This window comes from Mchenga conophoros, linkage group LG20 (genome assembly GCF_057382185.1).
Source record: "Mchenga conophoros isolate Kocher_MC1m ecotype Shallow Benthic linkage group LG20, M_conophoros_male_GT1.1, whole genome shotgun sequence".
NCBI lineage: Eukaryota > Metazoa > Chordata > Actinopteri > Cichliformes > Cichlidae > Mchenga > Mchenga conophoros.
In genome coordinates this window covers 9,523,797-9,538,705 of record NC_140545.1, presented here as the reverse complement: position 1 = coordinate 9,538,705, position 14,909 = coordinate 9,523,797, and the positions used below count along the sequence as shown (strand labels likewise).

The following is a 14,909-nucleotide window of genomic DNA, read 5'->3' as shown; positions in this document are numbered from 1 at the left end:
ACTTTTAAGTTTAGTGCATAATTTAGCAAATAAAAATTTTCTAGTCAGTTTTGTTTTGTTTTGTTTAGAAAGGAAGCTGGCGATTCTATTCAACATGTTTGATTCCTGCAACGTGACCTCATTTTATTGTAACAAATTTCATTCAGACTTCTTGGTCACGCAGTCCAGAATAAACAAGTTTGTATGAGAAGACTGAAAAACACTCAGTGTTGCAAAGTTTTATTTTCTTGAAGAATAATCTAATACAAAATGACAAAAGAGCCAGGAAAGTTTCAGTTTCTTTCACACTCTTAAAGTATATTACAAAGTACAGCACAGTCAACATTTCCACTGAAGCTTCTACTTGTTTTTTCAAACAACTTTCACTTCATGAATAGTTTACTTTCACACAGAACGTCTCCTCCGTCTTCTCCTCCAGGTTGTTCACGTAGACCAAGATGTCCACTGATCCGGGACTCTGGCTCGTGGCAAACCGCAGTCCGATGGTGTAACTCTCTCCCCCTCCAATCTGAACATAGTAAAAATAACACATAATTTTATTTAGATCTTTATCTTTTTTTTCTTATTAAAGCTGACCTGTCTGCCCATTCACATGTTTAATAATAAATCCATCATTTTTGTTTTGAACTGCATTGTACACAAGATAAAAACCCTGAATAAATGGCAGTCACTGAGACCGATTTGGCAGCACGGTGTCTCAGTGGTTAGCACTGTTGCCTCACAGCAACTGACATGGCTTCCTGTGCTTGCTCTGGTTTCTCCCACGATCAAAAACATGCTGTTAATTCCATCGGTGTGCCCTGGACCATAGCTCTGGGTTTAACTAGCCGCTGGTCCCCAGGTGCTACGCTGTGGCCGCCTGCTGCTCCTAATGCTTAGGATGGGTTAAATGACTTTCCTGACAGGGATCAATAACACTGTCTGATGTTATCTGTTAACATTATTAGAGCTGTAAACCAGTTATAGATGTGACTCCCTTTTTCTAGACTAGATCATTTACACTAGATTAACCATATATACTTCACTGTGCTCATGTAGCCACGGTAACAGAGCCAGACTTCTGAATGTAAACCCCCACTCATTCTTCTGAGATGAAGACAATGCCTCAGAGTGAAAAAATACGTATCCTACAACACATTTAAAAAACTGAAACCAATATATACCAAAGGTGACATCTCACAATACAATATTATCACAATACTTCACTCACAATATATATTATTGCAATATACTGCAATAATATATATTGTGAGTTACTGATAGTACAACAAATAGTTGTAAGAAATTATTGAAAATCACATATCTGTTGCTGTCTACATAGACAGAAATTCACATTTAACATAATTCTATTTACTTATTACGTCAGCAACCGTTCTATATGAATATAACCAGATTATTACCAGCTGGCAGCCAGTTGAAATGAATCCCCTCAATTCAGACTGATGGCAACATGTTTGGAAACCTGAGCATTTATAAATGAGACAGCAATTATTTGCAAACCTTCAACAATCTCTCTGAGAGTGACTGCAGCCAGCCCAGGTCAGACTGCGACTGTTTGCAGAAAGGTCACCTCCTATCAGGTGACCCAGGTATCGCCTTGTGATTAATCTTAGGCTCTAGGCAACATTTAGACACCAGAAGTTGTTCAGCTGTTTTTTATGCTTTAACTTCTTTAATACAATTTATTTGGTATCTGTGTATCAATACAACGTTGCAATGCACAATATTGTGATACTGTTCTGTATTGATTGTTCCCTTACCTCCTAAGATATACAGAGAACCTACTTTACAAATTAAATACAACTGCCATGCAAAAATAGTGAGCTCTGGTTCTTTCACATGGAAATACGCATCTAAGTGTTTAATCGCATGTTTTGTGACTCCGGTGACCTCATTTCAGTATCCAATTAGTTTCCTTCTTCCATGCAGTAATTAGATAATAAACAGAGTGTATTTCAGTTAGATTTGAAGGTATTTTACTGATCTGACTCAAAAATAAAAACATTTCTCAGGACAAAAATGACCCATATATGGAGCAAATGGTTATCCACACTGTTTTAATGCTTATCATCGCTGTGGGCATCTCCTTTTCAGGCATGTCTAAAACACAATTATTAAATGAGGAAGCACCAGTTGTTCTAACCTCCTGACTGCCTCTGTGGAAAGTCTAGTATTAGAATTTTTTATTTGTATGTTGTGATTGTTTTTCTGTTCAGGCATCACAGTGAGGTAGATCTTTAACAGGTGTTTTTTTGTTACTTTCTCACTACTGTAGATTGACCAGAAATATTTCCTTCTACTCTCTGTAATAGCCAACAACAGAAATATGGGTCAATTTAAGGGATTTATGCTGTAATCTTTCCCACAAGCATGGCAGTATTGATCTCTGCTTCGCCTTTCCTCCTGACAGCTGGTTTTATCACAGTGAGGTAGTTATGTCAAAAAAGAGAAAAGTGTCTCCACATTTGCCTAATGCCACAGGCATGGTAAATTCTTTATAAGACACCTGGAGCTTCACTGACAAGATGGAAAAAACAATGGGCTGTTTTTCACTTGGCTCACCCTTCCTGTCTAATTGATGCAGTGTCTTCTGGCCAACAACAATGAGACTCTTTAATAGTTTATGTGAAAACAGGCTCCCCTCGCCTCTCATTCATTTATTTCTTAATTTAAAATGATAGTTTCTCATTTGTTTTAGCATTTTATCACACCTCACTAAATTAAAGGCAATGACAGCAGTGTTTCATGTCTGAATGTGAGCAAATCAGCTTTTAGAGACACTGAGGCTGACCGCACAATAATAAAACAGCAGCACTAATGACTTTGTAATATTCTTTGCATTCAGTTCTGAAAGCCGACAAGGAAGCCATTTACGGAGGAATGAGCGGTCAACATAAAAGACTAGAAAGTATTGATGTCTTGTACTCACCTGTCAGGATGACAAGAAAGTCAACAGTATTGCTTTGTATATTCACGACTCATACACTCATATTTTCTACAATAAGCCTTTTGGTCAAAACAGTAGCGTTGTTATGCCATAACCCATTTATAATTTTGACTGGGAGGGCATGAAAGCTGATGACAGGGCCTGATACCAGGCTAAAATCTCCAGAAGAAACTTGGGGAAAAAGATCCAGTACAATAATATCTAACCGCTTGCCTCCTACACGGCAGCTCCATCATATCGGCTGTAGATGAAATCTCCATCAGAATGTCAGAAGACTTAACTGCTTAGACACACAGGAAGCACTTTAGCCTAGTTTTTTTCTAAAATCTGTCAAAAAGAGTTTCGTTTTAGTCAAAGTGTGTCAGATTATACGTGGTCAGTAGCACCGCTGGTTAAAGCTAATGTTATTGACATCAGTTACACCATCATAGCAACATATGTACCATTACTCCGTGAAACAAAACTATCTGAGCAGCTTTTGTTAAGGAGGAGGGTTCTTTCCTTCTAGTCACTAATTAAAGTATTGATTTTACTCTTAATGGGGGTAAGAGACGTGGACGGCCTCCAGTCTCATTTTACCTGGAATTTATCCTCTTTGAACTGGAGCAGATCTGGATGGTCAGAGCGAAGCAGGAATGTACGGCTGCTGGTGTACGGATTGGTGTAGGTGATTTTTCTGGAACTGCCACGTCCACCGCCAACTGGAACGCATACTTCAAAAGCCTGCAAATACACACACACACACACACACACACACACACACACACACACACACACACACACACACACACACACACACACACACACGTTATAGCATCAAACCTTCTTGGGCACAGAGGAATGAGGGAGGGATTGAAATGTCTAAAAACAAGAGCTGAGAAAACTGCAGGATTCATCCAAGTGCACCAGATGATTTGATGAAGTATCCAACAAAAGGAAGCCCATGGCTGCCTACAGTGAAACTGCAAGAGTAAATGAACTTGAACAGTTTGTAAGTGTGATCTGAATGTGATTTGATACTTCAAAGTAATGGTACAAAGCTGGCAGGATAAGCTGGCTGCCTGTGAACTGGTGTAATGAGCATTTGTACAGCGGCCACAGTGGATGGATCCGCATGTTTCATTTGGCACAGATTTTACACCTGGTGCTTCCCTCACTTTTATCCAGTCTTGGTACTGGCACTAAGAGTACGCTAGCCTATGATCCCTTAAAGCTGGGTTTGTGTTCCTGCCAATCTCAAACCAGGGGTATTTTGCATTTAATGCAAATGTGTTAACCACTACACTACCACTACCACTAATGAGCATCTGTAAAGGGATGTCCACTGAAAGAAATACTTTCCTACAGTGTTTGGCATACACCTGACAGCAAGAAGATCCTGGATTTGAATTCAACAACTGTCTGGTGGCTTTCTATGCCGAATTTTCATGTTTTTTCTGTGCCTACATGGGTCCTCTCCATGTACCCCAGCTTCCACCCACAGGTCATGCTCATTTGCTTAACTGTCAATTCTAAATTGGCTATAAGTGTAAACGTGAGTCTGTCTCTCTGTGTTAGCCCTGCAATAGACTGGCAACCAGTCCAGGTTGTGCCCTGCCTCTCACTCTTTGACAGCTGGGAATCCAACCTAGATAGGTCACCACACAGGGAAGACATGCAGCCATCCTATGGCCAAGACTGGCTTCAGATGCTTATTTCATGGTTTTAAAGTAATGTTTGGCAATCCCTGACTTAAAGCAAGATAACTTTATGCAATGTGAGATGATAAATAACCACTGCAATACCCTTTAAGCATTACATTTTCTTTGTTTTGTTGTCAGAGAAAATGTGATTGTTGTCAATGACTTGATTGTTTAGCATTTTAGGAGAAGTGGATATTTGATCAACTTAAATTGATTTCATTTGATTAAATGTATATTTCTGCTGTGTAGTGCATAAGAAATATGTTCTGTACACAACAGGCAAAAGAAGAATTTAGTACTTTACCTATAATGCATAAAGCATAATCCAGTCAGCCAGTTAGGTACACAGTCAATTGATTAGACATTTGATTGAGAAAGGCAGAGAAGAGCATTATTAAAGACAATTGGATCTAAGCACTGGGCTGCTGCTCTTTATAAAGGGATTGGGAATGTTGAGCTGGCCTTGGGAAGTACCCGGATGATTCAAGTATTGAATCTGTTACAAATACAAGTACTATAAAAATGAAATCATGATGTCAAATCTTCTGTCTTCCTCTTAAATATTTTTTTTATTTCATACACTGATATCCTTCAAACGCATGTCCAGAATCCTTCAGAGCCAAAGCCAGTTTGCTGGTAGATTGTGGTGTGTTAGGTTAGTAATGGTTACCCCTGCTGGAAAGCTGCAGATGATAGCTGGTAATCTTCTTTCCGCATAGGCAGTATTACTCCCAGTGTTATGTAAAATTGGGGGTTCCCTTTTAAATCACTAGAGCTTCACAAAGTGATGATAAAATGAGAGGCAACCATAATGCAGTTTATTAACGCAACACTGTTGCATAAGGAACACATTTGAAAGGCAAATTTAGGTCATTGACTAAATGCACACAGTGCTCACAATGCTAATGTTACGAGTACAGAGCAGGAGAGTCCAAAGAGTTGGAAAATCCCAAATCCCAAAAAGGTTGATAATGAAATATACTCTACAACACTGGTGAGACAAAACTAGGTGGCACAAACACTTTTATTGTATTGATATTGTGGTAGATTATTGCCGTACAAGTTACCAAGCTAGGCAGCTAGCTGCTTGGTAGACACTGTCCTGCTTTTCGAAAAAGATGAATGACTGAGCTCCTGTAGGTGCCTGGGAAGGGTTAGCATGTTACCTTTAAGCAGAATCAAGCTTCTAGCTTTAGCTAGTGCTTTTTTCAGAGAAATGCTTTTTGTTATTTAACCAACAGCAGTGCAAAAATGATTAAAACATTGTCCTTTAATGACTGGGAGGGGGAGCGCTCAAGTTCAAGGGAGACCTTTAATTAACACATCAACCACATTTGCAGCAGAGCGGTGTCATGAGCAGGTCTGCAAATCTGACGCTTTCGTGCTGTAGTGTTTGGCTTTCAAACAGACACCTGGAACTGTATTTAACACACTGTTCTGCTGCTGCTGCTGCTGCTGACACAGTGAAGAAAAGGGTAAAAACCCGGGTTGCCAAATGTGCCCCACTGGATAATGATGGCCGATACCCATATGAGGAAACGATAAAAACACAAGATTTTTTTTAGGGTCCTACCTTGGACAGCACAGGACGGTGAACATTGAGACAGAGCAGCCACGCGGTGACCAGCCGCTGCTGCTCCACATCTACCGCGTTCACGTACAGAAAGCGGCTGCCAGCCTGCCATGGCTGCACCTTCAGCTGGAGCTCCTGCACTGCTGCAGGAGGCAAAACAAACACACCCGCTGGGTCCACCTAAAAAGAAGGCAAAGGCCATTAAAGTTTATTGGGTTTGGCAAGTGGACTGAGAAATGTGTCGACCAAGTGACAAAAAGAATGTGACAGTGTTCAAAGAGAAGAGATACATTTAATAAGAAATGGAAGAGGGACAGAATTAATGGAAAAGATGCTTAACAGAGTCAGAGGAAGGTAAAGGAAGTGTGCAGATTAAAGGAGAGTGGGTGAGAGAAAGGGTGAATGAGGTTCAATAAAAAAAGGGGGGAGGCAGACAATGAAATGAGAGAAGTAGAGGCAGGAAAGTGACAGAAATAAGAATGTGGGAATGAGATTTACTGTGCAGCTCCTTTTCAATCTGTTGAGAAAAGCAAAGCTATTCACTGACGCTGAGCTTTATCCTGCTTTATAGAACTCCTCCAATGCATTCCACTGTGAGCTAACCTGCCGCGAGTCAGATCAAAGCAGCTGCTCATGCGTACGCCGAAATCTTTAAAAATACATCTGTCGCTTTTTCAGCCAGTACCCTATTTCTAAAGGTAAAACATGTTTGGGTCATACTGTATGCACCCGTGGTGGTTGTGACAGTCTATCACTTCTCTTTTTTTCTCCATGAATGCTATAAAATGCCCTTTTATTCCAACTCTGAGGAAGAAGTATTGTCATGCTCCCTCTACTCTTGTACTCAGTTATGAATAAGAAACAATCTATTAAAAATAGAGGGCAATGTGACACTCCTGGAGCATATTTTCACATGTTCAGAGTGCATAAAAGCCACTGCTAATTTTTTTCAAATTGTATCAAACTGGGTCCCGACATGATCTGGCATGAAGACAGGAAGTAACGAGGGAACCTAATAAAATGAAATGAAACCCCATAAAAAGACCTATTATGCTGTCAATCTGCATTTGCATGTTCTTGACAATGATTCAAATCTTAAACTGGAGGTATTATAAGGGAAGGAATTGCTTCCATTTTTTTTCCTTTTGCTGCTAAGAGAACAATTTGCATTAAATCACTTTAGATGAGCAACTTCAAAATTGCTCACGATAAAAAGATCATTTGTCAAGAATAAATCCCTCAACATTTTTTTTTAGATAAGTGAGATTTATGCATTTTTTTTTGTCCTGTATGTTGAGTGTCGTCTGCATCAGTCGGATTTTGTCCAATTGAAAAAGAACACAATACAGTAAAAGCCTAATTTTAGTTCGAACATGCCACTTTCACATATAAAAAATGCATCCAGACCCAAGCACCCTTGATGACTAAGATGCTGCTCCAGTCTCTGAACCACAAGCTAATGTTAAGTGGCGGGGGAAACAGAGAGTGACAGGACAGGGAATGTGTACGGGTGGTAGAGAGGGTGTAACGCATAGTTCATCACCACAGACTACTACTGCTGGTTGCATGCTCTTGATCTCTTTTCAACTTGACTCAAAACAAGAATTATATATTCAGCTGAAGTGGTATGAACGCTGTATTAAATAACTAGATTCCTGGGACTCATAAAGAATTGAACGGAGCTCTCCACTAGAGGTCTTCGTGGGTCTAAAACCAAAACCGGACCGATGGAACTAAATGAGCCCAATGTGCAAAAATTAATTTTAAACATTAAGTGCAACAGGATCCTAAAGGGACCCACATAAAGCCTAAGGGAAGCAAGACCTCATCCAAAATCCAGTTGACTAACAGAGAGTCAGAACAACATCAGCAGGAGCACGATGCTCCAGCACTTAAAGGGCAGCTGTCATCCAAAAAAGCAAAAATACATGTTATTTTTCTTTCACTTCACACATCTGCCACAAAGCAACAATTTTCTACTGCAATGGTTGTGATGCACACAAGATCTGAGCTACAGAAGAGGGTCAGTTTGGCTATGTCTATTAGACAAGTGGATCCAAGTGGCACAAAGAAGCTTTACCGACCTGCTTTTTTTTTTTTTTAAATGTGTTGTTACTACATTATTTTTTTGTAACGGACAGCCAATCAGAAGAAAGGCGACTTAAACTAAAGGGGATGGGAGCTAAAACAGCTTGTTTCAGAGAGAAAATGAACACAGGGGTTGCACCAAGGCCAGGTATAGAGTAAATACAAAGTCTTTTGAGGAGTGAATCATTCAAAGGTGCTTTAGTAGAATCTAAGAATAAAAATGTGCAGTGTGAAATGAGCATAAAAAGCCCACTTTAAAACATTTTTCTTCACTTTTTTTTTTTTTTAATCTCAGGTTAATAAAATAATGACTTCACTAGAAGACATGTGAGTTGATTTTAGTTTTGATGAATCTTTAAATCTTGATAGAGGCCTGAATCCCACGCTGCAGAGAACATGTGCACATTGTTTACTATTTCAAAATAGTGCGTTTAGTGACAATCGTACCTCAATCTCGCCGGGGTGTGATGAGAAACACTTGACCTTACGGATAGCCTGCGTTCCCCTCAGAACGAGTGACTGACAGCTCCGCTGGCCAGTCACACAGCTGACGTCCACACGCTCCAGGAAGTGCACGTAAATCTGCCAGATCTGGGAGGGCGCTGCCATCCACTTATCACTACAGAGGAAAAACATCATCAAGAACAATTAAACTAAGGCCCCCTGGAGATGCAGCCGGTGCAGCACGGGGTAAGAGATGAGGAGGGCTGATCTACGGCTGTGCTAGCATTTTAATAAGCAGAGCCATCAACATCATCCTCACACTGCTGAGATGAAAGGAATTCAGTCTCAGTGGCCCTAGCTGACTCAGAGTGGGAGGCGATGCAGTCACCTACTCAGGTCTGCTCTGAGACAACAGCTCTCATAAAGCGTTTGTGGTTATTTGGAATAGGATTCAAGTGATATGGGGTTTTGAGGGCAAACACGTCATCTGGAGGGTTGAAGCTAAAATATTTTCACAGTGATATCGTCAGATATTTTTTTTAAATGTTAGAAATCAAATCCAGATCAAATTCACAAATGTATTTGCGTGTAATTTGCTGGTAATCGGGTTGGCTGCTCGACACTTGGGTGAAAAATTAAAAAAAATGCTCAACCACTAATGCAAGGGGGCCAAATGACTGTGTTACAGCACTTGGGACTGGTTTATACTGCAGTATTAGAGGACAGTATTAGACATGAAATGAAGAAGCAATGTGTCTTCTGCAATATATTTTATTAGTAAAATAAATTAGCTATACAGTATGTGCTCTTCTTGATGGAAGCACGTTGTAATATAAAGATTCTAAACCACAGATGTCAAACTAATCTTACATCGAGGGCCACACACGGCCTACTTTGATCTTAAGTGGGCCGGACGAATGAGCCTTTGTGTCAGCAAAAAGACGTTTAACTACACATTTAATCCCTGAGATATCTTATCATAAGACAACAAAGTGCAGGTTCTGGTAGCTAATGTTTTCTCAATGAACCAAAAATATAATGTTTCATTTCTGCCATTTAATTGTTTATACTGTATATTACTTTATGCACGGCTGAAAGGGTTGTCTTTATCAGCTGGAAAAATTTTCCAAAGCTGTCCAGAGGATCAGATTGGAGTCTTTGCTGAGCCAATTCTGGCCCCTGGTCCTTATGTTTGACACTCCTGTTCTAAACATAACCATTAGTACCATTAGTAGTGCTATGCACATATCTGTGGTTAGGATTGTATATATTTTGTGAAAGAGTGCATGTGAATGAGCATATGCATGATGCAATCCATCATTTCCACTAAGTGACAGAGGAAAATGAGGAAAACAATGAAATCATGTGAAACGAGGCAAAATGCTTTTATATTCATGTCCTCAGAGTTAAACGACAGCTCTCTGATATTTAATAGAAAACAAGTATTTGTATATCACATTAAAAACAAGGTGTGCATAATCCTTATGGAGATTAGGCAAACTGGACGATGGACTGTGGAACTGCAGGCAGCCAGAGCATGAAAACTCAGTCTGATTAGTTAATTGATTCAAGCCTGCATGAACAATTTAATTATTGCAAAGATGAATGCTTCTTCAGGCTAAGCTCTGTGCGTGTGTGTGTGTGTGTGTGTGTGTCTGGCCAGTAAATAATACATACGTGAAAACCATTACAAAGAACATTTTTATGTGTGGACTGGGACTCCCTGGCACTTTCAAGTACACATCTTGAGGCTCTCCTGGTGCCTACAGACAGAAACAGATAAAAGGTGGAAGAGTAGAGGGGAAAAAGAGGCAAAAATAAAAAAGACCCCACATTGGCACTACAATAGTGTAAAGGCACGACACAAGGGCAAGCCTTTTCTTCTATCAAAAGAGCTTGTAATCTATCAAAAATGAGCTAGAGTTCTGTCCTGATTACGTTTTGTAAAAAAGAGACAAACATGTCAGAAGGAAGCTCAAAGAATTACACTTTATGTTGAATCCAATCCTTCAAACAGAACTGGCTGATGATGGTTTTGTGACATTTTGAGATGAGATGATGAGATGAGATGGCCTTTATCCTCACACTGTCAGTATGCAGTAGCTTGATTTGTTGAAGTCTCTGAGATAATGATGCAGACATATGTTTGCCTTTGACCTGCTTATTTTCCAATGTGTAAATATTAGATTGTATACCTATAGGATACTTACCTTGTAGTGTCCTGTGTTAGCACTTAACAATATTTACCTGAGGATTACATGACAACCTAATAAGAGGTTGTTGTTGTTTGTGTGTGTCTTTATGGTTTCACTCCAATTCAGTGATGTCAGTTTGATGTGATTGCTGTGAATGAAGCCATTAAAGGAGCAAGCACGCTCACTTTAATGGCTCTTGAAAAGAAGTTTGGCTGGCTGTTTATCTATGGTCACACTCAGGGAGGACAACACACAAAGAGACCAGTGCAGCTAGAATAAAGTGCTTTCCCTTCCAAACAGTTATCAGTTCAGTAATTAACCCTGTTAATATTTGTATGTTAATTGCAGAAGGAATTAAATCCAATGTCATTCACTCACCAGCATCCTTGTTTGGCAGATGATGTTAGGGTCACTGCAGCGGACAGAAACATGAGCATCTGGGTTGATAGCTGGTTTTCCCAACAAGAGGCAGGAAAAAACAAATATAAGATCAATTTACTATTTACTATAAATTGTTTTTATTATAGTTCAGAACATCAAGCCAGTCATAAAAGCCAATCAAACATTTTCTTGATTTTAAACTTTTATTTCTTGCTTTTCATTTCCTGCTCTGCATCCAGATACTTCTCTCTTCTTATTACCCTTTTTGTTGACAGAAACTGCACTGATATTGAAAAGTTGTTTCTGTTGATATTTAGTAAAAACATAATAAAGTGAAGGCAGAATACATTACTCATTCCCATTTCCCACATAAGCTGTCAAAATTGTTTTCGCCTTGTGCGTGTGAACATGTGATTCACATTTATGCTCACACAGGAGAGTAAGTCAGTATGAGAACTGAATGTATATTTTAATCTTCATTTGATATATTGATTAAAACTGGAATATATGCAAACGACTAATTTAAGCACAGTTCAGAAAGCAAGAAATATGAGTTGAAGGACGAGGAATACTTGGCTCATGGGGGATAGCCAGGGTAATCTGTACAACCTGCAGGGTCGTGCCAGACTGGCAGGCGGATGGCCTTTTTAAGGAAACAGAGCTCGGGGTGGTAAAGTCGGAAAGTCTGGTCAACGACATGGGGCGTTGGCTCCACATTCACTTGGCAGATGGCCATTGGCTTTCCATCTTCTGCTTTGAAAGTAACCTGTGGAGATAAAGTGAAAATTCAGCATTATTAGCAGCATGTCACTTCCTCACCTGATAGTCTGATATTCAGTGCATTAAAACAGGTTTTGCATCATAAGGTAGTTTAAGATTCATTAGAAGCTTCAAGTTACTACCTCGCATTGCAAATACATTACATGCACGGTAAGTTGTGCAGTATGACCAGAGGGGTTTCTGGAAATTTAAAGAAGGTATCCAGTACTGGAAACAAAAAAAAACTACACGTAGAAAAACTTTGGTAAAACAAATCTGTGTAGCAGGAATACATATCTTTCATCTATCGCGTTCTAGTGTTTAGAGGTAAATCTAAAAGTAAACAACTGAAGTTTTGGAAAGTTCACTAGTAGTTGTGTAAGTCAAAGTTAACCAGGCTACAGCAAATACTTTCAACATAATCATTTTCTCTTCCAAACAAGATTAGTTAAATAGACTGATTTAAAACCTCTAGGGCTCCTGCGCTGCCAGATTTCTTACTGGAATTAATAGCCAGGTCGTGTATACTAGGTAGTAACAGCACAAACTGGTTTCATTAGTTCAACAGGGCTTTTTCCTCCTGATTTCTCTCTGTGTGCCATGTTTTCTTCCTGAAGCAGTTCATTTCTAAACAACATATACAGGCTTTTTAAAAACAGCCTTGGGGAAACTTTATATTAAAATTCACCAGAGAGTATTATGATGATGGAGAAAGCTGTACACTAGAATATAAAAAGTTGCTTGCAATCTGACTGCTAAAACCCCCACAGACTGACTGAATGTGCTTTGAAGATTGCTGCATTAACATAGCCCCCAGGAGTTGTTTGAATCAACACAAATGTGTTCATACACATGTAGTCATTCTGCACGGTTATATATGATAACTGGCACATACATCAGAGCGGCATATGAAAACACACTGGAATTGCTCATTCCTGCTCACAAAGCGTCATATTTTAGGAAAACTAGTGTGTGCTGCTGTGACGTCACTGTCGGAGACAGTTTCTGCTACAGCTGCCGGACCACAAACTGTAGGTCAGATAATCCAACCATCTATTCTCTTAACCACTTATCCAATTCAGAGACAGTGGAGTCATATGACAAGAGGAGGGTACAGTCTTTGTATTTGTCACACTTAAGTGTTTCATATCATCAAACAATAATATCAGACAAAGATAACCTGAATAAATGCAAAATTCAGTTTTAAAGGATGATGTCATTTATTAAGAGAAAAAAAGTTATCCAACCCTACCTGGCCCTTTGTGAAAAGGTAATTGCCCATAAACCTAATAAGTGGTTCTTGGCAGGAAGAACTGCAATCGAACATTTATGATAACCGGTAATGAGTCTTTCACATCTCTGTGGAGGAATTTTGGCCCAACTCTTCTTTGCAGAATTGTTTTAATTCAGCCACGTTGAAGGATTTTCAAGCATGAACAGCCTGTTTAAGAACATTCAAAAACACTTCAATCTGATTTTAATCAGGACTACGCCACTTAAAAACCTTCATTTTAGTTTTTTAGGTCCAATCAGAGGTGGACTTGTATACTTGAGCTGCAGGGCATGAACAGAGAGCAGAGAGCAAAATTCATGGTTCCATCAATTACAACAAGGCGTCCTGAAGCAGCAAAGCAGGTCCAGCCCATCACACTACCACCACCATGTTTGACTGTTGGTATGGCATTTCTTTTGTGCTCTTTTTATGAAATTCTGTGTTAGTTTTTTGCCAGATGTAATGATGTGCAAACCTTCCAAAAGTTCAGCTTTTGTCTGATTACTCTATTAGTTCCCAAAAGTCTTGGAGATCATCAAGATTTTCTTTTCGGTCAGCAGTTTTCACCTTTAACTCTTCCATGGAAGCCATTTTTGCACAGTCTCTTTCTTATTGTTGAATCATGAACTCTATCTTAACTGAGAAAAATGAGGTCTACTGCTCTTTAGATGTTGTTCTTGGTTATTTTGTGACCTCCTGGATGAGCTGTAGATGAGCTCTTGAGGCAAAGGAAGATTTACCACTGCTCTGAGTTACAGTATCTCTATCTGTGGCTAATGGCTCTCACCGTGGATCACTGGAGTCCCATAATGTCTGTCATTGACATCTATCAGATCTATCAGTCTATCTGATAGACTGATAGATCTGATAGATTTGTCGACTTTGTTGCAAAGATTTCCATTTCTGAAAGGTTATAAACCATCCTGATATTTTTAGCCAACCTCTACCACAAAATAAGGTCAGTTGATTGAAAGAACTTGAATAGCACAAGCCAAATATTTTGATCAATAACTGTTAAGTGATTACTGAATTCAGTCACAATAATGTGTTACATTCTAATGCATCACCCCAGGTAACAACTAAAAACTTTTAAAAAATGGTTTCTGTCCCACCTCCTGCATTCCCACCTGCTGTGCTAGAATTAAAAAAAAGATTACAAAATAAATAAATAAATAAAGGAACACTACAGCAACTGATTAAAACAGACTCAAATTTCAGCCACGAGGAATGCCCTACACTCTGAAGTTAACTTCCCACAATCTGGTCATTAAACACACAGCAGCTGTCCAAATCGTTGATGCGTCAGATTTGCAGGCTAATGCTGACCTACAAGAGCGGCCCATATCTGGCTCTGGTGATGTGTGCTGACTGACAGCCGTGCCAAAGCTGGCATCCTGACAGCGCTGCTGTTGGGACTTGTCAGTTTTAGCGGGACACAGATTTGATCCAGACCCGACCTCTTTGACCTCCTGACAGGATTTTTGCTCAGAGCAGCAGTGCTGACACCGGCACACAATACGCACAAACTGCAGGCAGACACACACACGCACGCTTGGCAGACTGGCAA

General features: G+C 39.6%; 1 protein-coding gene across 5 annotated transcripts in view; it reads right to left on the bottom strand.

The window, feature by feature from the left end:
- Window positions 1-203: 203 nt before the first annotated feature.
- nphp4 (nephronophthisis 4) overlaps window positions 204-14,909 on the bottom strand; it is a 171,823-nt gene continuing 157,117 nt past the window's right edge. For all 5 annotated transcript variants that reach the window (XM_085259409.1, XM_085259410.1, XM_085259411.1 and 2 more), the window contains 7 exons: window positions 11,920-12,076; window positions 11,308-11,378; window positions 10,412-10,497; window positions 8,738-8,909; window positions 6,203-6,382; window positions 3,527-3,670; window positions 204-508 (listed from right to left, as the gene is read on the bottom strand). In XM_085259409.1, coding sequence (XP_085115535.1) covers window positions 368-508; window positions 3,527-3,670; window positions 6,203-6,382; window positions 8,738-8,909; window positions 10,412-10,497; window positions 11,308-11,378; window positions 11,920-12,076 — 951 coding nt within the window. In that variant the 3' untranslated portion in view covers window positions 204-367. The remainder of the gene's footprint in view (window positions 509-3,526; window positions 3,671-6,202; window positions 6,383-8,737; window positions 8,910-10,411; window positions 10,498-11,307; window positions 11,379-11,919; window positions 12,077-14,909) is intronic.